Genomic DNA, 27,225 nt, shown 5'->3' with positions numbered 1-27,225 from the left:
TACTTAGATAAAAATTCTTTTCTTTTAGTTGTTCCCATGAACAGCTACCAAATGCAAAATCAACACTTGGAATCAACTCCAGACTTTTTATCTGCTTAATTTGAAATACCAAGGGAACACGTAACATCTAGCCATTAAAAAAATTGTAAGTCAACTGTCCAATTACTTTTGAGCATCTTAAAATGGAGGGACTACATATAAAAATGGCTGTAATTCCTAAACGGTTTATTTAAGATTTTTGTTAAACCCCTTGAATTAAGGTGAAAGTCTAAACTTCAATCACATCTCGATGACTTTATTTCAAATCCATTGTGGTGGTGTACAGAGGCAAAATTAAGAAAATTGTATCACTGTACAAATACTGAAGTACTTAACTGTACACCAGACCTTGACATGAGCTGTTGTTACACGCCAATCAATGTTATTCGCTTCATCTGTGAGTGGTCATAATGTTTTGGTTCATCGGTGTAGACATAAACTAACTGTTTTCTCACTTGTGCGCTGTGTTTGTACCTTTGTGTTGTTGTGTCTCTCCCCTTTATCAACGTCCCTCTCTTTCTTCTTCTCATCTTTTTTCTTTTCACGCTCCTTCTTTGGAGAAAAAAGAAGAGATGGTGTAAGACTGTGGCAGATTTTCTATAGTTTATCCTGTGTAGCATATACTATTAATTTGTGTCATACCATCTACTAAAACCACATACGCACACTAAGGTGAATATGGCTTAAAATGTACTGTACATTTTCAGACACATGTATTCAATGATCAACCTCAATTTTCTATTCTTAGCAGAGTGAAGAGCTTAAAAGACATCTACTTTAAAGACTAGTGTAACATTAATAATAATATAATATTATATAATATAATAATAGAATAATATTGTAACAGTAATAATGCATATTCATACATGCTTCAACTTTAATCTGAATATAATTGCTGTTATTTAATGATTAACAGTATCGATGCAAGTATAGTTGCATTAAAACAGTTTTGCAGCATACAGTATATCACATCGATAACTGACATGTTTCTGTCCTGCAATACCATAATTAGGATATAATACTGGTTAAGCATGCAAAAGAAAGGCACTTTTCTTCATCAAATTAGCATTTGACTTCCATTCTAATATTCTATAGGAGGAAACATTAGGACTAATGGTAAAGATTTGCTATACCGCATAGCAGTTTGAAAACAAATAGATCTCATTCCTTAATGTGATTTTAATGCACTCACAATGCAGATTTAATGTGCAGACATCATTATTGTACAGAGAGTTGATGTAGTGTTTTCAGGTTAATGATTCTGTCTTGCTTTGTAATATGTAAATGAGCCCATGCTGATGCCAGCCACCAACACACTTTAGCTAATGACTGTCAGGATACCAAAGAGAAAAGCTTTAGCTTAGCAGGTGAAGCCTACAATCTAGCCATTATTGTAACAATAACAGCCCATTTCTCTCTGTGTCTCCTTCTGTCTGTATGCAATTACTTCATTGGCTAATGTGTTTATAGTTATTTTTGCTGAGATTGCTATTGTCTTGAGAATATAATAAACAGTAGTGCATATCATCAATACTTAGAATCATGCAAATCAGAATGAACACTGAGAGCATCTACTATTATTCTACAATCACTATCTTTTGAGCCTTTTTGTGAGCACATACAATATATTGTTTAAAGTCAGTGGTTTTTTGACCTTAGACTAAAAAACAAACACAGCACATTATCAATCTATCACACAGAGAAAGCCTGGGTCAAATGTCTTGGCTTGTCATGGGGTTTGTCATTGCTACTGTTTGCAGATGAACAGTCAGTCAGTCAAAACAGTTTAAGCAGAGCAGACGCAGATACTGTCTTTTATTCTGCTTAATCTGGTCGTTAGTAAATTAATCAAAATGACTGGGCACTTAATATTCTTGCATATCTTCAGCAGGGTGGCTATATTTTGGCTGCATTTTTGATGACATACCCATCAGTAGGTTTGAGTTTGTTATCTCTGAGTCTCTGGAAGTACTAAGTATTTGACCCCTAATAACTTTGCGCTAACGATGCTAGCATTGGGCAATTTGCTCTAGCAGCATTAGCAGGCTATTATACTCCCATCTGATCATCACTAATAAAACACAGCAAATTACAGCTGGGATTTTACCCCCATATATCATGTGGCTTTCTTTCTAACTTATTTCAACAGTTAACACAAGGAGTACTAATCAGATGTTATTCCCTCTTTCAACCATTCACAATGCCTTTTATAATAGACACTCAATTTACTGCTCACTATAGAGGAAAGTACTGAGATTTTGGACACAGACTCATTTGGCATTATCACCAACAAGTGTAGCATTGCACAACAGTAATGTATATAATGTATAAAATGCAATAGTTTGCATTGTGGGATTGTTAGTAGAAAGTAGAGTACATGCAATGGACAGTACTTTTTCATTCCATTGTGAACATTTTTTAAATGAACATTCTTTGCGACTTTAGGTGACTGCAGTATACCTGTGAGGGAAAACCTTTGGCTGTTCTGATTAATTGTCCCTGCAAGCTGGTCTGTACCCAGCCAAAGATCATTGGTGATGGAAAAGAAACACCCTTTTACGACTGTAAGTTTCTGTAGTTCACCACAACCAAGAGAGTGACAAGGCCCTTCTAAAGAAATTATGTAGTTGATTTTGTCAAGTTACTGAATGAATCAGTATGTTAAGCTTATCAACTTAATAGTTCTACATTGGAACCTTGGCTATTTTGCACAACTAGCTAATGAAAAATAAGAAAAAGGTAGTAGGCTACACCTGTTATTTCAATGTGTAACATTATATTTGATCAACATTTCACTCTGTATGCTGCTAATCTCATTTTCATGTTGTAACTGGTTGTGACATTAATCAGGTTGCCACTTAAACCTGTACTGTTTCAGCCCTCTCATCAGATAAAAACTGATGACAGATCTTCCAGTTTTATTCATTTCTAACTTTTTAAAAGATAAACCTATTTAGATTCAATATGGGATTCAGAACGCTTTTAATGAGGATTTAACACAGTGATCCAATGCTGGAATCCAATGGGATAAATAGTTGTTGAACTTCTTCAAGATTATGTATAAATATTAATTAGGAAAAAGAACAAAAAGAAATGTAAATTTTATTTCTGATCTGTTGCTTCCCTGGACATCTTTGAGTTTAGCAAACTGCACCCAAGTGTGACGTTTTACATAATGTTTGAATAAAGCCTTCAAACCAGAGCTAAAACTGGGGCTCAGTGGAAGCAAGGGATCTCCTATTAAAAAAAACAAAACAAAAAGCAAAAAACAAACATAAGATGTAAAAAATACATTTAAAAAATGTCCGACATAATTTATAAGGGTAAATAATCTATGAGGCGTAAATTAGAGAAATTAGCAAACATTATTTGGGATAGTACCTGACAATTTATACTCAATATGAGTATCAGAATATAAACAGCCACTGACTGACTAGTTAGCTGTTCTGGTCTTTCACTTGGGCCATTAAAACACTGACACAGGATATGATGACAACACCAGAACATATCTACATGACAACAATGCAACAGGACACAACCACAACACCAAAGTACGGAGGAGACCTGTACCTCCTGTCTGCTCCTGTCAGCCTGGAAAGTAGGTGAGGTGGAGGGATGAGCAGCTTCAGATGACTTCTGCTGGAAGAAAGAGAATTTCAGGCGGAGGGTTAAACACAACCAATAGAGGAAGAGAAAGGGGGAAAATTAAGACAGACGTGAAGAATAAGGAGAACAGAATGTGGAGGGAGGGCATTGCAGGGGGAGAAAAGTGAAGCAGAGAGAGAGCAGTTAATTATAGGGGATGATGGAGAACTTTCCCCACTACAGCAGAGTACACTTAGCTTCAATAGACTGTGCAAGCCAAGGTTATATTCAGCCTCACAGCTGCACAGAATGAATGGTGTCAAAATAGGGTCTCACAGACCTACAAACACACACCCAGTTATGGAGTGCAGGGATGACCTCTATTAACCTGTCATTGACCTGTGAGACAAATTGAGCACAGGCTTGAATTGAACTCTGCAATGTAACAGCAGTAGCCAGCAACAGTAGCTGGTTGTTTTCATCACCCATTTTTTATTTCTCTGCTCACCAAAGTGTTTTGTAGAGAGGGAAACAGTGATAAAACGGGGTTACAGCAACCATGTCATGGAGCAAGTTAGACAAATGTGGAAAAAGTAATGACAAAAGGCAAATGTAGGGTATCTCTATTATCTCCTCCACCTCTACAAGCTGTCCCAGAAAGAGTAGCACAGCTGGAAGACTTAAAGCCAATTCATGGTTTCCACGAGGGTCCGTGTCACGGCAAGGGTCTGCCTGAAGCAAAATTTCATTATCTGCTCAGGTCCACGCAGATCATCATAGCACCCTGTGTGAACCTCAGCCCCCCATGGACTGTCTTCACTACAGGTGCGCGGACTGCACATGGCAGAAAAATAAACTGGACACTCATTACTTGCACCGTATGTACACTTAGGTAATATTACTGTAATTTTGTGTGTAATATTTAATAAACCGTTTAGGAATTACAGCCATTTTTATATGTAGTCCCTCCATTTAAAGAGAATAATTGGACAATTGACTTACAATCAGTTTCATGGCCAAGTGTAGCCTGTTCCCTTGTTATTTCATGTCAAATTAAAGCAAAGAAAAAAAGCCTGCAGTTGAATCCAAGTGTTGACTTTGCATTTGGTAGCTTTTCATGGGAACAACTACCAAATGCCAGAAAACATCTAAACTTTGCCAGAAACCCTCTAAAAACGCCTGCTCAGTTCTGGGACAAGATTCTTCGGACAGATGAAACCAAAATTTACCTGTACCAGAATGATAGGAAGAGAAGAGTAAGGAGAAAGAAAGGAATGCCAAAGCCACCACTTCATCTGTCAAACATGGTGGAGGCAGTGTTATGGCATGGGCATGAATGGCTATGGGAGCGCTAATATTCACTCTCTTTTAGCTCTGTTTTGGTCTCTACCAAATTCTGAGGGAAATATCTGGCTCTTCAGCTGCTAAATGCTCCAGTATGTTCACCAGCTAGTCTCTGTTGATGAGCAGGTAGTTTACACCAGGTTTTTAGAGCAGTTTTTCACTCAATTTTCAGCATTTTCACTTAAAAAACGATGCTGTTGAAAGCAGTCAGAGTGAAGCAAGCTAAATGTAGCCTATCAATAAAGGGAAACTGAAAAATAGATCTTGGCAGCACATTCTTGTACTGTATTTTAGAGCATCTGAATGCCTCGAAGCTTTGAAGCTTCTACTGTTGCCATGGTAATCAACATCCCAAATCAGTATTTGAATCCTGCAGGTTTTTCTTATTATTATTATTATTTATGCATTACCACAAAAATCCCAAGTAGCCCATGACATAAGAAATAGTAATGCAACATTATTCATTATGCATCAACGTTTATATCTAAGTTATTCTTCGACAAGGACATTTAATCTTAGAGATAATTTTGTACCTCAGTCACAGCTCTCATCTAACACTACCAGCACTGACACTGGGACAGTAACACATGACCAGATGACAGGCTTATAAATTACAACTACAGTGGCATGATGTCAAAAAAGTCAGGTGTCTGGAATAACTTCCAAATTTGCGAAGATGATACCCAAAAAGTGAAAGCCAGAGTGCCAAAGGAAAATGGCATATCACATATCTACAACAAGTTTGGCAAATCAGCTGAGCCATCTTGCAACAGCTAGAATTCTGTTTCTTTCTGTTATGGCTGATGTGAGCGTGACCTTCATGCGAAGATAAGTCATGCATTAGTGAAGTTAGACACTCAATACGTCTGTGCATTAAGTATGGAGCTGGAACTGGGAGGCAATTAGTTAAGTTTAAAGACTGGAAGCAGGAAGGCACAGCTGGCCTAGCACTGCCCAAAGGTCAAGAACCCCTAAAGCTCAGTAGTTAATATGTTGTATTGAATGAACCCAGTTCTCAAGAATTAACTTCTGTCTGTATGTTACTTCTTTGTATGTACAGTATGTTTGTTTAACTTGTACACAAACAATAATGTAAAATTTCTGTTTACAGGGAATTCCGTGCTTTAACTTCTTTGCCAACAACAGCCAAACGCAGTGATTTCCTGGAGTCTTGTACTGTAATGGATAGATGGGTAGATTAGCTAAGCCCCAGAACTGCCCCTAAACCCACCAATTGTTGTTTTTATATATTTTTTTTCTGTTTTAGTAGATACATGTTACTTAGTGAACTTTAAAGATGTTGGTAAGCGTATTTTTGAAATCTGGATTGAGCCATGCTGAATATCTGGCACTAAACTTTTGTGGGTTCATCCCATTTCATATTACACACATCACTTGATCAGTTATTTTTTTTAAAAATAGTGATTACTGCAACTTTAAAATTAGGTCTGTCATTTCCCTTGTTTCAGATCTAAGGCAACCAAGCTTAATATGCATTTCTCCACAGGCAGAGATTATCACAGTGCCAGATGGACAGAGAAACAAAGAGATGGAGAGGAATGGATAGAGACAGGAGGGAGATAGAGAAAGGTGAAAGTCAAAAAAAGATCATTCCCAATAACACATTTGCATGCACAGCATATTAGTACATTCATGTTCAGGAGACTTAAGAGACACACACACACACACACACACACACACACACACACACACACACACACACACACACACACACACACACACACACACACACACACACACACACACACACACACACACACACACACACACACACAAGATGGTAGCTCTGCAAGGCAGTTTTGATAATGGTCTATAGTTGTTAAGATTGCTCGTCACCTCCCTTATGTAGGGGAATTACATGAGCCATTTTCGAAACTCTGGGAATTATGCCGGAGGAATTTGAAAGGTTGAAAATATGGGTAATTTATTCTGAGATAATCTGCACCGAGAGTTTAAGAAAGAGGGCTCCAAATTGTCCTCTCCAGTGCACTTCCTGGGATCAATGGCAAGGAGTGTATCTATAACAACACTTGAAGAGACCGGATCTAGTCTAAACAGAGGGCTGCGAGAAACAAGAGAGTAAGCTTTTCTCAGTAAGGGAGGGATCTATTCCCCCAACTTCAAAAGGTGACAAACTGCTATAAAATGTTACGTTTTTATGATTAAAAGCTAGACTAATGTCTTTATAGTCAGACCTGTTTAGGAACAGAGGAAAAGTTGTTATTATTATTGGAATTAACAGCCTTCCAAGATTTTTGCCAGAGTTGAATAAGAGCTAGAGATTAAGGCTATAAAATACAATTTTTTTGCTCCCATTCAGTCTTTATCACAACTTGTAACTTCAGATTTGTTGTGGTGGAAATTTACTGTAAGGCAGCAAACAACCTTACCTTTATCCACGACTATGTTGCCAAATCCAAAATGCTTCCACACATGAATATCCATTTTGCCCAGCTCACTCATTTCCTATATTTTGCGATAACAAGCCCAGCCCACCAGCCAACAGGTGGTAGTAACGCACCAACATATGAAGCAATGTGCCCGCAAATACAGGAAAAAGAAGACTGCTAGCAAGTAAACACTGATATAAACAATGCCAGATTTAAAATACTTCAGGAAATCAGCTTTACGAATGTTTTATGATGAAGGAAATGCATTCAACACAATTGCAGGATCTCAAGGATGCACACAATGCATTTTGGTGAGAAACACTGAATATACTAAGCCCCCTTAGCATCAAACTGTTAGTCAACCAGAGAAAAATGCATTCGCAGAAACAGATTACATCACTAACATCAACTCATCTCCTTTCCTCCCTCACTACGTTCCTCTCCTCTTCCTTTGCTCTCTAAACCACCTCAGGGTGGAAACTAACACTGACTGTGTCTTTCTGAGGGCAGAACAGAAGAATGTTTTCTCCATTTTTCATCTTTCTCCATTTCCATCATTCTCCCTCCCTCCTCAACTGTTAAGGCATCAAACAACTGCTTGCTCTTGTTGCCTGTGGTGGTGAAAGGAGTGCAGCTGAGATGTGAATTCAGAGTATTTTTTATCCCCCTACTTATTATGTTGATGTCTTTAAGGTTTTTGGTTTTTTTACTCTTTGCAAACTTCCTCCTCTTCTGACTTTGATGCTGACGGAGATGTCGACACAGCACTAAACAGGCACAGATGGACTGATCATGAAGATAAAGAGAAAAGAGGCTGGAGGGTAAGTGTGAGGAGTGAAAGGAACACAGATGGGTGGGGGGGCAGAATGGTAACGAGAGGATAGATAACGAGAGGAGTAATGCAAACTGGTTGAAAGAGGATGAATAGAGGTTGAATAGATATTAGGACTTGGAGATAGCAGTGTCTAGCTCTCTTCTGTGGTGAGTACAGATAGTGAGAGAGAGAGATGGTTAACATCTTAACTGAAACTTGTCCACTGGGTAGACCTTTAACAGCTTCATTTGTACTCTTACAGAGGACACTCACTGAAGAGGTATAGTCATACAGAGACTAATAAAACAAGAATTATGGAGGCTGAGGAATGGTTTGAGATGGTTAGGGTGTAATATAATTCTACAGTATCAAATAATATTGAGTCACTACAAGGTCAACTCAATGACCTTGTAGTGGTGCACAGTATACCGATACTAGTAAGGTATCGCAATGCCCTGCCGTTAAAAATGGTACAATACCCCTTTCTATTAGTACCGCTACTTTGAGAATGACAGTCTCTTAATAAAAGCCATTTTTCTTGAGTTGTGTCGATGTGCGAGAGTGGGGTAGTGCGTCTGTGCAGTACTCTATTCAGAGACATTACTACCATATATACAGGTAATGCAGCTTAATTTGGGCCTGAAATGGATGAGACGGATATTTAACAATTAATTTTATCTTCCCACTATCATATCAAAAGAGCTCAAGCATTTTATCTTCCCACCGAGCCTACAGTATACATGGGACAACTGAACTTAAATGGTGAGCAGTAAGTATATATTATTCCATGGTGTCACGTACTTGATGTCTTTCATTCACAAAATAAATAACAATACAATAATATAACTGTTTTACATATGCAACCATATACTTTATTGACTCGTACCTCTATGTTACATTTCTAAATTAAGTTTAAATAAGGATGAATGTATGATTTCAAAAATGTGCAAATGTGTCCGTCCAGAATTCTGGGTTATGGTAGGCATGGACATGCATATAATTGCATAGCAGAATCCACATAGAAGGAAAACGGCAATACAGTAACTGAGAAGCGGAGTCCAAACAGAGAGTACAAATACAAACGCAGGTTTCAGATGAGAAAAGTGAAAGAAGCATCCGAAAAAGATGAAGGCAAAATAGCCAAAAATAGTCAGTTTCTTTAAAACGAAAGGTGACAATGAGTTAGCAGCATCAAGCATTAGCAGCAGCACAGAGCTGAAAATACCTGCTAGTGCTAATGCTAACACCAGTGCATCATCTGGAAATGGTGAAAGCGAGGTGGACGGCGGAGGACGGTGAAAGTGCATTTACCATTTACCAACTTTGTCAAGATGAACGTTTAGCAGACAGTTTCCTATTTTCACATGACTGTATTAACATAATGATCTCCTAGCTGACACAGAGATTCACAGGTTTGAGGAAAAAAGTGGACACATTCAAACTTCTACTGCCTGAAACACTGCACTGCAACAGATAATTTGAGCAAGCAAGGAAGTTATGTCATATTTACAAAGTTGGCATAAACTCAGCATTTCCGATTCAACTCCTGTCATTCCGTGGGTGTTTAAGAGAAAAAAATCCAGGAACTGACCAAGATGTTGATAGTAGACGGCAACTGCATAGTTGCAAGCTTTGGGAAAGCCTATACCATTTTACTGCTTTTCTTCAACAACTGGAGTGACTGTATCATCTGCCGAATGATCCTTTTCCAAACTGAAGCCTATTAAATCTTACCTGAGGAGCTCGATGGGATAGACCTGTTTAGCTGGACTTGCCACACAATCAATCGAGAATGGCAGCACCCACCAGCTGGATCTAAAGGATTTAATAAACGCCTCCGCACAGTGAAAAGTCCAGAGTTTGTTTGTTTGTTTTTTTGTCAGCAGGATTAGGCTAAAACTACTGAACCGATTTGCACTGAACAATGTACAATGTTGTCATTGTGCAGGTGCACCGTCACCAATAATGTTTTCATCAGTTGCGGTGCCCCAACACCAGATTTTGTCAATTACAGCACATTTTTTCCTTGTAATCATTTCATTTAGTCGTCAACTGTGTAGTGCATTTCGCTGTTAATGGTGGTTTTAAAACTGCATGCTTTCACTTCTTTCATTCACTACTGACATCATATTATGTTACATCTGATTGTGATATTGTGAGAATGAGCGAGCTGCTGTTGAAGAGCGCACATGGCCACTGGTGGCTAATCTAGGTTTTAATCGGCATGTGTAATTAGAGGGTTGGGACGCTTGGAGAGAGAAGAGACTTAGAAGCAATGTCTGTCAGGATTTGAGGGGAAAATATTGGGTCTAACTTTTGTGTTTAAAGAAAAATAGAAGACCTTTTTTAAGAGGGGTAGGTTAGGGTCTCTGCTTCCTTCAGCACCATCTAAATGGAGCCTTCACGCGCTGTCCAAGGTGCTCAAAGTTGTAAAAGCGCAGAAACAGGTATCTGAAACACAGGCACTATAAACGCCAATGTGGGCCACTAGCAATGTATATTTATGAAATTCTTTCAGAATTGTTCCGACTAAATTTTATGCGAGAACAGGGCTGCTATTGTAATGGAAAATTTCCGTACCGAAGGGAGAGGGGAGGAGGAAGGCAGGCTATAAACTGAATGGCAAGCAGAACATTTTGCTGCATTGTGATGGGCAAGGGCCCACTTTGACCATCCTTCATTGGGGCCCAGCGCTGACTCATTATGCCACTGGCTCTGCTTCCACTCTCTGCACTCCCTGCGCTCTGCTTCCACTCACCACGAAAGCGACAAAATGAGAGGCATGGCTGCAAAAAAAAGTGCTCCTACCAACCGTCCACAGCTTGTCGACAAAGCAGACGCAGAAAAGTGAAATATGGCATTATTTCACTTACAGTCAGGGCAAGCCCATGGACACCACAAAAACCGTGAGAGATGTTATCAAACAGACCAAAGAGGCCAACAGGTCCAGTGTTGCAAAGCATCTCTCTGACAGACATGCCGACAAGAATTCTAAGAGCGACCGGTTAGCGCATGTGATAGATAACATAATTACATCATGCCCATGCCCTAAAATATAAGTCAAAAGAGTGTTGTTTATTTTGGGACAAGTGAACTTTTTTCACCATCAGAGTTTGAAGAGGTAATTAAAGGCAATGGTAACTGTTTTATTTTTTTTACAAATTATTTTTGTAATTTGGCTTTAACTTACTCACTTACCAGTGTGGTAAACATCTCTATATATGCAAACGCACAGCTCACACTGGTAACGGTAACTTAATCATTACTTACAAGCTGCCAAAAAATAGACGTTCACAAGTATGCAGATCAACAACACCAGTTGTAAATGATCAATTTATATTCAGTCAGTACTTAATGGTGATTACATTGAACATTTATATCAATAATTATTTCTCTTACTAGAATATGCGCTCAGTAGAGTGCAGACCTCTGCCAAGGAGGTGTATTGAGTCTTATTAAACGCTGTTTAACATGTGATATCTAGTTGCAGATGTAAAGTTAACTGTCAAAGAAAAGCTTGATCTAATTATTTTGTCATGGTTTCAGCCGTGAATCCAGTTTATTGCTTGTGTTTCTGGTGTTTTTTCCATTTCCTCTGTGTCTTCTGTCTTCCCCTGTCTGTCACTCTGCGTTTGTGTGTTTGTGTTGTGGGTGTGGCACACCTCACTCTCTCCTGGCTCTCTGATTGCCAATCTGCCAGCACAACTGCAATCCATCTACTCATCAGCCCAGCAGTATATCTACCCAAGTTCTTCATCCACTATGCCAAATTGTTGTTTCAGCCAGTTTGGTATCAATGTTAAGGACACTAAAACTAGTGTATTACAAGTTATCTCCTTTTGTACTTGCTTTGCAGTAAATAGTCTTTCCTTGTGCACCAGGATCATCTCATATTTACCTATTTACCTCATCAGTTCTTTGCCTGCCACACCAATCCCCATGGCAAAGCTTGCTCGTCTCCATCAGCCTTCAGCTTCCTTCACTCCATCTCGCCAGTCAGCTCCTTGCCGCATCCCCATGCCTTCCAGTCCAGCTTTCATTTCCTGCTCTATTCTTCCCTGCCATCTGGTATTTCCCTTTCCCCTCAGCCTTCACCTACTGGAATCCCTTTTTCCATTCAGTGCCACCTACTGCAGTGTTACAATAAACCTTTTCTTCATCACTGTCACCATGAGTCTGTGTTCTTCATTTGGATTCACCTGCCTCAACTTAACATACTTAACATATTTACAGTATTTCAATTATTATTGTTATAAATGTTCTAATTCATTGTCAAAAACACACCTACATGTATGGAAAAAAAACAAGAAAATACTTAACAGCACATAAAGTACAATTTTATTGACCATGAAAATAATAAATATAAATGATATTAGCTGTAAATCTGGCACTTCATGATGATGAAACTAAAACCCAGGATTATTAGCCTGCGTACTACAGTAGTGCACTAAAGTAGATTGAACACAAATGACTCAATAAACCTCTTTGGCAGAGGCCTGCTCTCTGCTGAGCACTTTCGCTAGTTTTCGATTTAGTCAAAGTAGATACAAAAATGACAGTTGATGAGAACAGGCTCGTGGCTTGTTCATTATTGGTATCAAGATATTTAGGCAGTTATATCAAAATCATAGTTCTGGTATTGTGAAAACACTATGACCTTGAGCTATGTTTTGTGGCACAGTTGCCCTCACAAATCTCCTTGCAATCACTAAATCTGAAAGATTTCCTATTGAATTAGGCTTGTGCCAATTAGCGATCAGATTGGGTGGCAGCTGTGGCTCAGGAGGTAGAGCAGGTGGTCAACTAACCAGAAGGTTGGTGATTCAATCCCCGGCTCCTCCAATCAGCATTGTCAAAGTGTCCTTGGGCAAGATACTGAACCCCAAATTGCTCCCGATGTCTGAGTGTGTGTCTTTTTTCTATGCATAGAAAAAAGAGCGCTGTTTGAATGTTTGTGTGTGAATGGATGAGTGTGGCAGTAGTGTAAAGCTCTTTGAGTGGTCGATAAGACTAGAAAAGCGCTATATAAGTGCAGTCCATTTACAGTTTACCATTTACCATTGACAAACAATCACTGTTCAATCACAACAACAATCACAAGTGACTACTCCTTAATTTAAAGTAACCCATTTGCGATTCACTTTCCATCTGCCAATCTTGACAAGTGCGCTGTGCAATCTGACAAAAGCCGGTACCTTGATTCTCCATTGCCTGCTGGTATTACTTGATTTTAGCCAATGTGTGTACACTGGGTCCATGAGTCATGCGTGACCCAGACTCACCCAGATCACTACATTGTCTCATAAAAAAATACTGAAATTTAAAATCTGAAAAATCAGATTGTCTATCCATGATCACTCATAATGCCAATATGATGATGTGAAAATACAGTCGATAGCCCAACCCAAAATCGATACAGTTGGTAAGAAAGGAATCTTACAATAACATTACAACCAACAATTTACAGTCTGATAAGGTAATCTGAAATAAAGAAAAGCTTTTCTTATTTTAGTACAGACTATAAAATAAGAAGGTACATTTACCATACCATCCAGTATTATGGAGACTCCCTCATCCTGCTGAATTTGACACTAAGGGTCCAGTCACACCAGCATTTAAAGACTAACTTTTCCACTGGTAGCGCTGGTGCTACCAACTTTCTCAATTGGTCATACCAGCACATGATTTGGTCACACCCTTTTTTTTTTGGTACTGCATGGTGTTAATTAATGACCTTGCATGCTGATGAATAGTTGTGTCAATATTCATTCTCCTCCGTTGAGCAATTACTCTCATCTAACCGCTGAAAAGAAGTGGGGAGGGGCTCTGTGTTTCAGGTAATGCATGGGTCCCTGCAGGTTTTGTGTTTCTTACTGTCGTTGTGCAACTTTGAAGTTTCAAGATTAAACTTTGCTGTGGCCCATTTCAAATGGTCACACTCAATGGTGGGGTGAAAAGCTAACCATCAAAGAACAAGGGAGATGCAATAATCATTATATATGGGAATAACAGTGCACATTTTCATGAAATTCATGACAAATTATGTAAATAATAACAGAAAAGTCAAGTCTGTGTTGCTCATGTACTCCAAATTAACTACTAATTCTCCTATGCCATTAAAATTAGCAGAGAAATCCTTGTTCTCCTGTTTGAAAAAACAAAAACAAAAGTGACCTTAGCCAAACTCTCCCTGTAGCTCCTCTGCTGTCCACTGACATCAGAATACAATAAGTCAGTGGATGGCAGAAGTTAAGCAAGCTGCCACAGCTGGCTGCAGGAACCCACAGAACATTGGCAAGTACTGTGGACACAGTAGACAGGACATTCCTATGAGTAACACAGGCAAATAAGGCTGAACATCAGCAAAGTCTACCTCCAGGGTGAATGTGCTGCTCTCTTGTGACATTTTTAGGCCAATCACTGGGCTCATCACAGATGGTTTGCAAGATGTACTCTGATGCCTTGTTGATTCCTGTAACACTGAAGTAATCTGTGGTCCATATTCTTACATACACATAGTGTCCTGCACTTGGACCACACACCTACTAATCCACTCACGGCAGAATCATGAGATCATGCTGCATGGGCAATGGAAGTGGAGTGGATGCACTCGTGTATTCCACTGTGAGCAAAGTGCTGCAAGCTGTCAATTACAATACACTGCTCTCTCTCTCTATCTGTCTCGCCATAGGTCTCACAAACATATAAACTAATAAAAATCCACAATTCAAACTCCTATATAAACTAGAACTTGCACCTCATTTGAAGGTGGTCTGGGTCGCATATGGCCACATTTTTTTAAGAGTGTGAAAGCAGTCTGTCCTGGGCCACACTGAATGTCCGCCTACTCAACTGACATCCTCCTGAAATAATATACATGTTTATTTGCATATTGAGCAGGGAAGTGAGATCTGATCACAAGCGGCATTTTTTTAAAAGAGGAATTTTAATGCCAGGTTTGAACTGACGTGCTTAGAGCTGTCCACTTGTGATCGGATCACCATAGACTTATGTTAATGGCAGGCATGAACAGGGCCAATAAGACTTTTTGAATGCCATATACAGTATTTGGTTTGGTTTATACAGTTTATTTTTCTGCAAAAATGTTTCAGAATTAAAATGTTAAAACTTCTAAAACAATATCTAGGGCCATCATGGATAGAGGTCTAGGAATAGTTTGAAACGTTTCCATATCAGTGCGAGTAAAACACCTGAGTTTTGAGTATTCATACAAAAACTACACCTTTTTCAAATTCTAACTGGTGTGTACAAACTTTTATATAAACTATAAACACTTTTTTTCACCATAAAATGTTTTTCTTCACTTAAGTTTTGGAAGAAGAAATACAAATATCGCATCTTACAAATGAAAAGTTGAATCTAAAAGCAATTAAACATACCCTTGCTTGGGTCAATACACTCAGGGATTTTGCTACTACAGCCTTACTTGGTCTAATATAATCACTAGTTTATGGTGGCTATAATTAGCTAACATTAGCAGATTTTAGATAATTTTGTGTAGGTGACACGGTCTGTTTGCTGACTTTAGGACTCTTCTCACTTTTTGTTAATGTTTACCAAATCTTAGCATATAACAGATACATATTAAACATATTAATGGTTTTACCACAAAAGTAAAACAAGAAATGGCAGAAACAGAAGACATGTTTGTAGTGTTCTTCTTGAGGTCCAATTCCAATCGATGATGATCATGTTTGTAAAGCTGTACTAATCAATATTTTTTTAAAACTCAGCTGATACTGTTGGAACTGTACTGCGTTATACAGACAGGTGTTTCTGTTATTTAGTCTACCCTCATTAATATAATTGGGGCTGAAAAAATAATAGAAACACCTGTTCATATAACCCAATTTAGTTAATCAGTATTACAAACTGCAGCCCCCAAAATGACCACACAGTTGAAGCAACACCTCTCAAAAACAGTTTCAGTGCAAACTAACAATTTTAACCTTCATGAAAGAAGGATTTATTGCAGGACTGTTGTATTACACTGCATTAGTGTAGCTAGGTGTTCCTAATAAACTGACAACTGAGTGTATATCAGTAATGTGTTTACAGCTTGTTCCTTTGTTCCCAAGTGGCAAAAAAACATGTAATGCAAGATTAAAGAAAATACTCAAGAACCTTTGAAAAACTAAGTGAAAATCAAAATTCCATTGATTGCAACTTCTGGCCACAGTGGCTGTTCACCAAAAGTTACAAAAGTTGGCTTATTTGATCAAATCTTGCTTTTATCAAGTAAGCCATTCTCTCACAGTAGAATCCTACCAAAATTGTGATTTAATTGCGGCAACATCTTAACATCTCAACTCAAATTTGATTGAGCAGGTGCCATTTTCAAGTACTTGTCAATATTCAATGGTCAGTGTGTTACAGCTGATTACCCAGCCCAACCCCGGAATCCGCGATGAAAACAATCATGGTGAAATATGTGAAATTCAATCAAATTGTGTCTTAATTTGGGTAAAAAACAATTTACAACAACCAGAATAGGAATGATCATTTCTACAGGAAATACTGCATGCATTTAATCCAACTGCATCATACTGTATCCATCATGTTACAGTATTAACACGGACCATATCTAGTTTTCAACTAACTGCCAATATCTTCCAAACAAACGCACAAACAAATGCAGTACAGTATGATGATGTAACCACAGTGAAGAGCAAGGAGGGACACGAAATGTTTGTTTTCTATAAGTTCTAAACAAATAAGTCAAACTAAAAAATTCCTCTGTCTTATTCCAACACACACACACACACACACACACACACACACACACACACACACACACACACACACACACACACACACATATACATAAACTATAGCTCAGGGTTACTGTAGCCAACTCTCTCCTCTTCTTTCTCCATCTGCACAAAACTGCTTAAAGTGATAATGAGTTGTTTTTAATAATTAATTTGCATATAAAAGCCGAGCCGTCTGTGTGGGTGGCAGAAACAGATCCTAGATCACAGTCTGACTGCTGGCAACGCTTCAGAGAAAGCCAGAGAAAACAGAGAGAGGCAGAAGGCGAAGGGAACAAGAAAAAGATGGACAGAAAAAACAGAAAGAACAAGAGAATGAGAGAAACAAAAAGAGAGACAGTGAGAGGAAGAGACAGAGAGATGAAATGGAGATGCACCAGAGAAAGACTGCTGTGAACAAGCCATTTTGCATTAATGTAATGTAGTGTAGTGTTTGAGTGTTTTCGTTTTCCTGCAATGTTTTTGTTAAACAATGTTCACTTTGTGTGTAAACTTACTTATAGTTTGTAACCTTGCTAGCTTCAGTGGAGTGTGTGGCTGTAAGGATAGACACGTCTGTCAGTTGGCAGGGCTTTTGCATTGCACTGTTCGTATTATTTTACAGTATTTCATCTCAGTGTGTAGCTGTGGCTGCCTATTTTTTGTAAAACTTTAATACCTTACATCATGTCTCCATGATTAACTGAAGCATTGATTTTGCGTAGTGATTATTACTTAAAACACAAGAGCAGCAATTAACATTAAGACTTACATTGTAAACTCTCTATAACTCTGTATCTCTTTAGCTGTAAAGAATTGAAACGACTTTCAATTTCTTTTTTAATTAATTAAAGTGGCATATCTAGATTATGAAAGGCTCAAGCAAACATGTTTTGTTGAGAAAGAAACACCACTCTGAATCATTTTGATTTTTGAAAAGAGAGGGAGAGGGCTGTATCATTTTTGAAAAAAAATAAAAATAAAAAATACACCTACAGGGCTGTGAAGCAGCCTATGAAGCTAACATTAATGTTAGCTCAAGTAGTAACAGTGCAGAGCTGTTAACAGTAGAAGTAGATGTACTTATTTCAATCTCCAACACAGACATGCATGGAGCACATTGTCCATGACAGACTACATTCTTGTGATATTTTGATGACACTGACATGCAAACTCCATTCCAGCAAGCAGAGATGCAAAGATTCCTGTATGAAACATTTGAGTTACACTAAGTTGTGAGGACTTAAAGACACATTGAAATAGATTATTGCAGAGGGTAATGAAAAATAACGTGGAGGACTTAACAATATCACTTAATGCTTGATTGGCTGTAACAGAAATGTACCTGTTAAGTGTTGAAATCTTCTGTATTTTTATGTCAAGATGGAAGGGATGTGGATGTAGTTACTAATCATGACTGTAGTTCTGTGTGTTGCAGCCATCTTCACCTTACAGTCACCGTACAACATAGTACAGCAACATTTTTTGAATTATTTAGTAATGAAATGGTGTTTGACAGACTAAAACAGAAACAGAAAATTATGTAAATGAGAACAGCTATATTGGGAATTCGGCTGTATTAAAATACTGTATATGTGAGCAAAGAGAGTAGGAGAGAAGCAAATAGATAAAGGGCGGTCCTCCATATACTAGGTTTTGACCTAGTCTTGTTTACTTTTCATGACTAGAAACCAGGGACTTTGTCTCCCATATTAACTGAATTCTGTCACTCTCCACGACAATGTTTTGATTACTGTGTTCTTAGTTACATTGTAGCAAGTGGAGATAAGTGCAAATGACACACACACACACACACACACACACACACACACACACACACACACACACACACACACACACACACACACACACACACACACACACACACACACACACACACACTTTGGTAAGCATTCACACCAGCCCACATAATTCACAGTATAGAAACAACCTACTCATCGAAACACTCAAAAACACACACCTCATAGAGATAATCTCTCTGGAAACAAGACAAGGAAACGTGCACCCACCCGCTCACATAAACACCTACACAATCGCATCTTTTCTCTCTCATTATCCATGCAAAGGAAGGTTCAGTCTTGACAGTGACCCATACAGACACACAGAGACATCTGTACTTAAAGATAAAGATCTGTGTCACAAAATAAGAGTGTTTTAATAGGTTATGCCAAGTTGAAAAAACACTTGCTATCAGATCGAAGACTCTCCTGGTTGGGCTGACATCAGGTTTGAAAGGGATTTCACTGCCCTTCCACATATCTAAGCTTAGCAACCATGACCAGTGACATAAAGTGCAGAAAAGATCAGCAGCTGTATAAAAACAAACTTTACATGCTTGATGAGTGAAAAACATGGATAATGGAAGTAAACTATGCATTGACACGGAAAAGTCAGTACTGGAACTCATTCAAATGTTTATGTGAGGAAAAGATGCCTAAGTAGTACATTTCAACTTTTTAAACAACAGCAGCCAAAACCATGCAAACAGTATTTGATGCAGATTGTAGCTTTTTAGAATTAATTTTCATTTTGTCACCAAAAACCAAGTGATAGGAAGTCATTAATATTTGATTGTTAATATTAAGCTCCTTCAAACAAATGTGTGTATACAGATTTTGCTACTGATTTAGATGGCAAGAAAAACACTCCTTAGCCTTTCAACAAAAAAGAAAACACTAAGCTAAAGGGACAGAAAAGCTGCAGTTTTACATTTAAGTTGGTTTCTGTCTCTAGCAGATAGAGACATCAAACAGCTTTGCATCAAACCTCTGCAACAAGCAGGCGCTGATGCATAGGTTCATGAACTGGCATCCAGTCATAGCAGCTCTGTAGCCAATTATAACAATAACAGTTCATGAACTGGCATCCGACCATAGCAGCTCTGTAGACAGTTATAACAATGACCTGGACTGACAGGCCAAAACTCAAAATGTAGAAAACCAGAATTGATGGTGGTACTCACTGGATTCGTGACCAGGGCTTCCTTGTTGAAGTATTTTTTTCTCTCGTACTTATCCCGGATGAAGACCTCCACTGCTCTGAAGGTTAGGGTTAAGTACTAAAACAGTGCACAGAAATATTCATGTATCTATTACGCAAAGTTCTAAAATCATTAACATACTCTCGTTCTCGGGAATACTGGAAGAAAAGGTAATCCTCAAACTTTGCTTTTTCTGATTTAATGGATGTTGGATATTACAGATGATAGATACAGCAGCAGAGTGGTGCATGTGCTAAATGTACAGAGATAGAATACAGTGAGAACATGATATGATGCTCCAACCCAAACCAAACCACGATCTTTCCCTGTCCTATCTCTAAGTAGTTTTTGTGCATAAACCAACGAAACCTCAACCGTGGTGGCAAAAGCTATAGAGACGGTCTTATGTATCTCATTTTTAAGTGTTTTATGACATTTTTGGAAGGTACTGTTTCTAGTGATAAGGGCATCAGGTCAGAAAAATGCTATTTGGTCATTTTATTTAGTTTGAAGAAATAATAACGTCCTTTCACAACTATTGCTTAAGTCATTTTGTCTGAAAGTGGCTTTTAAAGCAAATCCACTCAGTCATCAAATATAAGATAAAATTATATACAGTGTTCTACACATGTTTGTCGCAAAGAGCTTGCCTAACTTTGAAATTAACTGGTGTTACAGTCTATAATTTTTAGGGTGTCCTAGTAGCGTGATGGTTAAGATTTGTATATCTTTCATGTAACTGCAACATCTACAGTTTGATTCCAGCTGGGTACCTGTCTATCTGTCCCCTACCAAAAAATCATCTACTATTATTGTTACAATAGTTGATATGTTAAAATTAGGATTCTCTCCATTGTCAAAATATGATGACAGACATACAAGTGTGTGCACACAAATAAGCCCACACCCATGAACTACAAATCACACACACCTCCATCACACCCAGGCACCAAAGTACATCAGCACTAATCCCGACTCTCTTATCTCCCTATTTCAGCAGCGACGCTTCTGTGGGATCGAGTAATAGACTTCAGAAGACGGAAAAATGATGACCACCTGCAGAAGTCTAGCTACGAGATAGGCTAGGAGGGGCAGGCTGCTGGAGCGGCATCTCGAACACAGCACTTAAATATTACTGTTGACTAGAAAAAAAACAGAGCACCTAGGATGCTACACTAAAATACTCAGCACAGCAGCACGGGCTGCAGTGGATAAATATGTGCACAATGTCATGGTGGTACATAACACATGACATCAAAGGAGTGTCAGATGAAGACGGATGCTACGACCATGTACCCACAAAACACACCAAACAGACCAGACAGACTGATATATGGGCCCACTGCTAACCTCTGACATAAACCACAGCTGGCCCAGTCAGTGCTGTCTTGCTCTGATGAGATGGATGTCCTACAGTTGAACTGATTTCATGTTTATTATACTGTACCAATGATTAACATTATACTGGTTAGCAATGAGAAGACCTGAACTGAACAGAGCAAGCATGTACTAATATGCTTTATTTTTGCTATTGAGGTCCTGTTAGCAGTTGCCATGCTGGTGAGCAGAGAATACTTTATTTGTGGTCCTGCTAGCACATTGACGCATTAATACTTAATGTTGAGGTAGCTAGTTTCACATGAGATAATTAAATTTCCACAATGTTAGACAGACACTGAAAAAAGAAATATATAGAGGGAATATGAAACCCGGAATACATTTCACAACATTCCTTTAAGTAAACATCACAGAGATTTATGAATATCAGCAGTTGTGTATTGTGGTGGAGTGATAACTCCACCACAATACACATATACTCTCAGATGTTATATTGTCAGAACTTGTTTCTCCTTTGAAAACAGAGAAAACATTAAGTAAAATTAACAATTTACCATACTTTCCACACTGGATTATGGAGATATCCTGTATGCTCATGTTGCCTCCACTACCCGTACACCACTGGATGTTGTCTACCAAAGTGCCATTTGATTCATTACACAAGAAAGCTATACACTCAACACTGTGAGTTGTATGATAAGGTCGGATGGTAATCACTGCGTCTTCATTTATAGGACCCTATAACCTAAGTTAGTGAGATATAGTGAGGTAGCAAGAAGTATTGGGGACATGTTAAGGCAACTGGTGTAAAAATTACTAACTTCAAAGTTTGAAAAGACATCCAGTTTGTTAAAGATACAGGTTAGAATATAGGTAATTTTATAAAATACCATCGTAATACCAGTAGTGTAAAGGATTAAAGACTTTTTATAAAAATAACATTCATATTGGCCATATAAAATCCACATTAGTCTAATTGTACTCTACAATAATGTCAGTAAAAGTCCCAATAAATGAAATACACCGAAACAACTTAAACAAGTCCACACTGGTGTAAAACACGTGTTTATGTGTGTGCTCAGATACAGGAGCTGAAAACAAAATAGTATATACTGTATGGGAGGGGAATCAAACTCCATTTTGTCATTTACATACATAAGCACAGTAAATAGCGGGGCCAAAATCGTGATATAAACACAGAAGCACACACAGAAAACGCTCACACACACATTCAGGCGGTAGCTCTTGTAATCCTGAGTCTGTTATCTGCTGTTTTCAGCCAGCGGCGCTTCTGTCAGAACAACTAATGGACTTCAAAAGAGTGAAGAATGATGACCACCCGCACAAATGGGCCTGCCAGATACAAGATAGGGTATTAAAGCAGCATTTCAAACTGGGAGATTATTTATTTCAGTCGGCTGGTGGAAATATGAACGTATGCTGCTGTGTTAACCACACAGTTGTCTTGTCTTGTATCGTGGAAAAGGGCAAACTGGAATCCACTGTTACACCACTGTAGACAAAGACACTATTGAAGGTGCCCTGGTTAAATGTGTAGAGTGACGCAAACAAAGCAAGCCTGTCACTTCTTATTTTGTACTGGAAGTAATTATGGGTGTGCAGGCGAAGCTGAAGTTCGACGATGAGTGAGTGTGATTTGACTTCCCTGATTTCCCTTCTCTTCTAAGGAAAAGGCCGGTTGCAGGTGTGATTTCAACTAGGGTTAGAGTAGTAGGTTAGCGTTAAACCAATCAGTGGGCTGATATACTGTATGCATTAATTATTGGATATCACTGTCGTGTACCACTAATGCTGTAGAGCTAACTCATTGATCACTGCACACTAAAAACCTTATTTTCAGTTTTTGTTTTAAATAAATGCGTCATTTAAAAGAAAATCTGCATTTTTATTGACTTGTTTAAAAAACTGTACTTACGTTTTACAACTTTTAACAGTCAGTGCTGATGACTCAACTGTTACTGCACCTTAAGTGCCTGCTGAGATTTCGAGAACAAAACACACTGGTCCTTCATATTGAAATTTCACATAAGATTTACCGTAAACCTGTTAAGAGATCAAGGACGCATTTCATTTTTGTACATGATACAGGATTTGTTTTATAATGACAAGTAGAGCAGGTGAAGCAAATTTGAGCAGCTACATTATTTTGATACACTGACATATTTTCACTTAATTTCTTTAGAATATTTATGCATCAAAAAACAAATTTACTTGGATTTTGAAGGGAAAAAAAAAAATCTGAAAAAGGTTTCATCAAGAAGAAAACAAAATGGGCATTTCATAAGTTGTCACAAATTACACAAAGGCTCATTGACGGAGTTGATGATCAATTATAGAAAAACTTGCTTCTGTGACATCACTACCGGGTGTGCTTACAGGTACACCAGAGAACACTTCTGACTACATCCAACCCAGTCATGTTGTGTGGGGACAGAGGTGCAACAGATTTGCTCTGTAACATGTATGAAAATTGAATTTCTCGCACTGACACACTCTAATTTTCCATTGCAAAAGAATTCTGCACTGTAGGCTTTCATGAAGGAGAACAGTGCTGCAACACCAGCAGTCTGGGGTAGGCAAAACACACCAGAGTCCAGTACAGAAATTATTGGAATTTGATCAGGTTTGTTTTTAGCCGATATCAGTCCGTTAAAAAATGCCTCGACCGGCCCCAATACCAATCCCTAGGATAGGCTGAGGAAATCTCTACAAATGAGGGGAAATCTTTTCGTTTATCCCTGTAGTAGAGGCTATGCTGAAACTGTTCTGAAGGCTCATGGTGAAACAAAACACCCCACTAACGTGGGTGACCAATGAAAGGAAACATATGAAAGGAAAAACTTTACGTTGCTTTTTCCTTTCATTTGACACCCATCTGTGTGTGACAGAACTGTGGTGACATAAGTCATTTTGGTGAGGTTGGGAGTTTGTATGCTAACACTGTATATGATAACACAGAGAGCTTTTAGATTTGTATGTAAATATAGAGTGACATATATGGTTATAAAGGGCCCTTTTATGCAAAACTATACTAACATGTGCAGAATGGTGACAGAGGGTTTTATACAAATGTATGGTAACAGGCAGTTTTTATGCACATGTAGTGTGACAACAGCAGTTTATATGCAAGAGCTCGATGACTGGGAGTTTTTATACCAGTGTATGGTGGCATGTGATGTGACAAACCCAAGTTTTTATGAGAATGAAAGTGGGGTTGAATAAATGCTGGGGCCAGTAAATAGACCATGTGAGAGACACAGAGCAGGCAGGAGGAGGATACTGGTCTGTTTGTGGCCGTCTGAAGTTCTCTGGTAAGTGGGCTTCATACAGCTGTCTGGCCCTGGTGTTTCCCATGTCCACCATGCTCTGCAAGGAGAGAAGTCGAGAGGGAAAGAAAGAAAAAGGGATGTGGTGTTAAAACTAGCAAGGTAACTGGTAAAACGGCTTTAAGAACGTGTCACACACAGTGAGTTCTTTCATAAATCAAATTGGCATTCCGCTCCTTCCGACTCCTTTCCATGCACGCTCACTCAAACACAAACACACAGAGTGAAAGACACACTGGTCGAATGTGTCAAGGCTAAATTAAGAGGAGGGTGATAAATGGGGTGATGATAGGAGAAGCAGAGGAGACGGAGTCGGAATAATCAGCCATCCAGAATTAATTAGTCATTGAAAACAGTGATTAACATTCAGAGTCAGACCCTTTCTACTCACACTCAGCTGATGGATAGGCACTGCCATGAAGAAACACACACACATACCTTTATCATAGTACACAAACGCACACCAAACAAGTGGATATTTTAACAACTAGATGATTAAATAAATTCCTGGCATGCTCCGGTGAGTTTCACAGACAGATAAACACACAACTCTTCCAGATGTATACTGTGTAAAGGAATCAATGTGGCATGCTAGTTATCCACAACGCACCTATACATAGACTTATTATAGTTCTCTACATTCCCTATGCATGTGTGCACACGTGTTGCGTGACACAAATCCACTGTATGTGAAAGAACACTGGAATGCGTACTAAATACTGCATTTCTGTGACTGTTTGTGTGTGTGTGTGTGTGTGTGTCCGTACAGATTGACACTGATATGTGTGCACCACCATAAGTAGACATGCTTATTTGACGCTTAGAAACTCAACTGTTTTTGCTCGGTTTTCACTTCCATTATTTACAGTTTTAGGGCATTGCCGCAAGATGTAATAAGATGTGTGGGTTTTTTGTTTGTTTTTTTTTTTGCTTGTAATGTTTTCAGTATGTTAGTGAGCCAGAGATACAAGGACCATGTTGATGGGACATTAATGCCTTAGTAATGTCAAAAACTGTAAAAAATAGTGTAAACCCCAAAAAACCTCTTTTTATAAGTTATGAGGACTGACTTTTTTTAATATGATTTGTAAGTGGATTTATTTACTAAAGTAGTGAACATCAAATATACTGTAATCACTAGAAAGAGTTTGTTTCCAGCAGTATTTGTCTGACTTCTGTTTGTTTTGATTTGACTATGAATCCAAGAGGAAAGGGTGTGATTTCTCGCAAAAAATTGGGTCAATTTGGTTTAAAAGTTTAAATTAAAAGCCAACTTGAACAAGGCAAACAAAAAAATAACTTATAATTTCTTGGCCTTTCTCTCCAATGTTTTTCGTTGAGCTTGTTGAATTGACTTTTCCAATTTCAAATGTAAAAAGTAAATCATCTTTAACTTCATCATAGTGAGAACGTGTGACTCCAATCTGATAGGGGAGCAAGTTATAAACTGTATGATTTTATGTTTTCTTATAGCAGTTAACACCGTAGAACTAGAACAGATCGAGTCCAACTTGGTCTGATCAAAATCATAGATATAAATTACAGACATAATCAGTGTAATAGTTAATGTGTGTGTCCCCACCTTTATGTTAAGACCAGTTCAAATTCACAAATGAAAACTGAGCAACAGTATTGAGAATTACATGTAGTGAGAACAGTACTAACCTGTGGAATATCATTATTGATTTTTTCTTTAATACTCAGGTTTTTGCTTCAGTATTTTTTATGCTGGTGTGAATTGTTCTGTGTGTTAAGGATGTGTAGGGCCCTATTTGCATGTGTATACCTGGATCTGCTCAGGTGTCCACTGGTCCAGATTGACAGATTTGACTCTGGAGATGTGGACGCCCAGGTTGCGGTGGATGCCAGCACAGCGGATACACATGAACACCCCGAGGTTCCATGATGCCCATCGCGGTCCTTTAGAGAAAGAGAAAGAGAGAGAAATTTCTGCTTTAAAGCTGTACTGCTTAAAAATTTAATGTGAGAAAATGCTGTGTTATCAGTTTAACTGACTCAGTAAGACTGTTACAGAAAAGAATAACCCATCCCAACCAATTGAGACAATATACTGTAGATTCAGTCTTTCAATTCTCTTTGAAATAAAATCTAAATTCTAGATGTGGTGGAACAGCACAAAGCGACAAATTAACACTCAACCAAGAAAGAAAGGGCAAGAAAGCAACCATTATTCTCTCTGAAACCCTCCAACCCAGCATTGTCCTTCAAAAGTGTACTGTAAAAATTCAATGGTAACTCTCTCGAGGCCACAAAACGTTCAAGTTGCCAAGTACAGTTTTTAAATACTACGTTTTTTTCAAGGTTCTAGTAAGTCTTGGAAACAGTTTGTTAGAAACAAATAGCAACAACTCAGTAGTCAGCATGAGCAGTGATCTCCACCATAGCTGCACAGATAAAAAAAGGTTCCCATCCACAGAAACTCAAGCTCAGAAGTTTCATTTTGAACAAGGGATTTCTGGAAAGTGCAGTAGCTCACAGGTACAGTACACTATCAGACTTAAACCAAAACTCAAGAAGTTCATATAAAAAGATCAAATGCAAACAGCACAAACAT

The 27,225-nt window shown here is 38.4% G+C and overlaps 1 protein-coding gene across 4 annotated transcripts in view; it reads right to left on the bottom strand.

Moving 5' to 3' along the window:
- smap1 (small ArfGAP 1) overlaps positions 1-27,225 on the bottom strand; it is a 117,674-nt gene that overhangs the window by 75,720 nt on the left and 14,729 nt on the right. For 2 of the 4 annotated variants that reach the window (XM_040139655.1, XM_040139657.1), the window contains exons 2-5: positions 26,437-26,570; positions 24,605-24,690; positions 19,948-20,023; positions 3,610-3,678 (exon numbers count right to left, since the gene is read on the bottom strand). In XM_040139655.1, the coding sequence (XP_039995589.1) occupies positions 3,610-3,678; positions 19,948-20,023; positions 24,605-24,690; positions 26,437-26,570 (365 nt within the window). The remainder of the gene's footprint in view (positions 1-3,609; positions 3,679-19,947; positions 20,024-24,604; positions 24,691-26,436; positions 26,571-27,225) is intronic. The other 2 variants (XM_040139656.1, XM_040139658.1) reach the window with 2 other exon arrangements.

The sequence above is a fragment of the Xiphias gladius genome, chromosome 11, assembly GCF_016859285.1.
Source record: "Xiphias gladius isolate SHS-SW01 ecotype Sanya breed wild chromosome 11, ASM1685928v1, whole genome shotgun sequence".
Taxonomy (NCBI): Eukaryota; Metazoa; Chordata; class Actinopteri; order Istiophoriformes; family Xiphiidae; genus Xiphias; species Xiphias gladius.
This window is presented reverse-complemented; position numbering and strand designations above follow the sequence as displayed.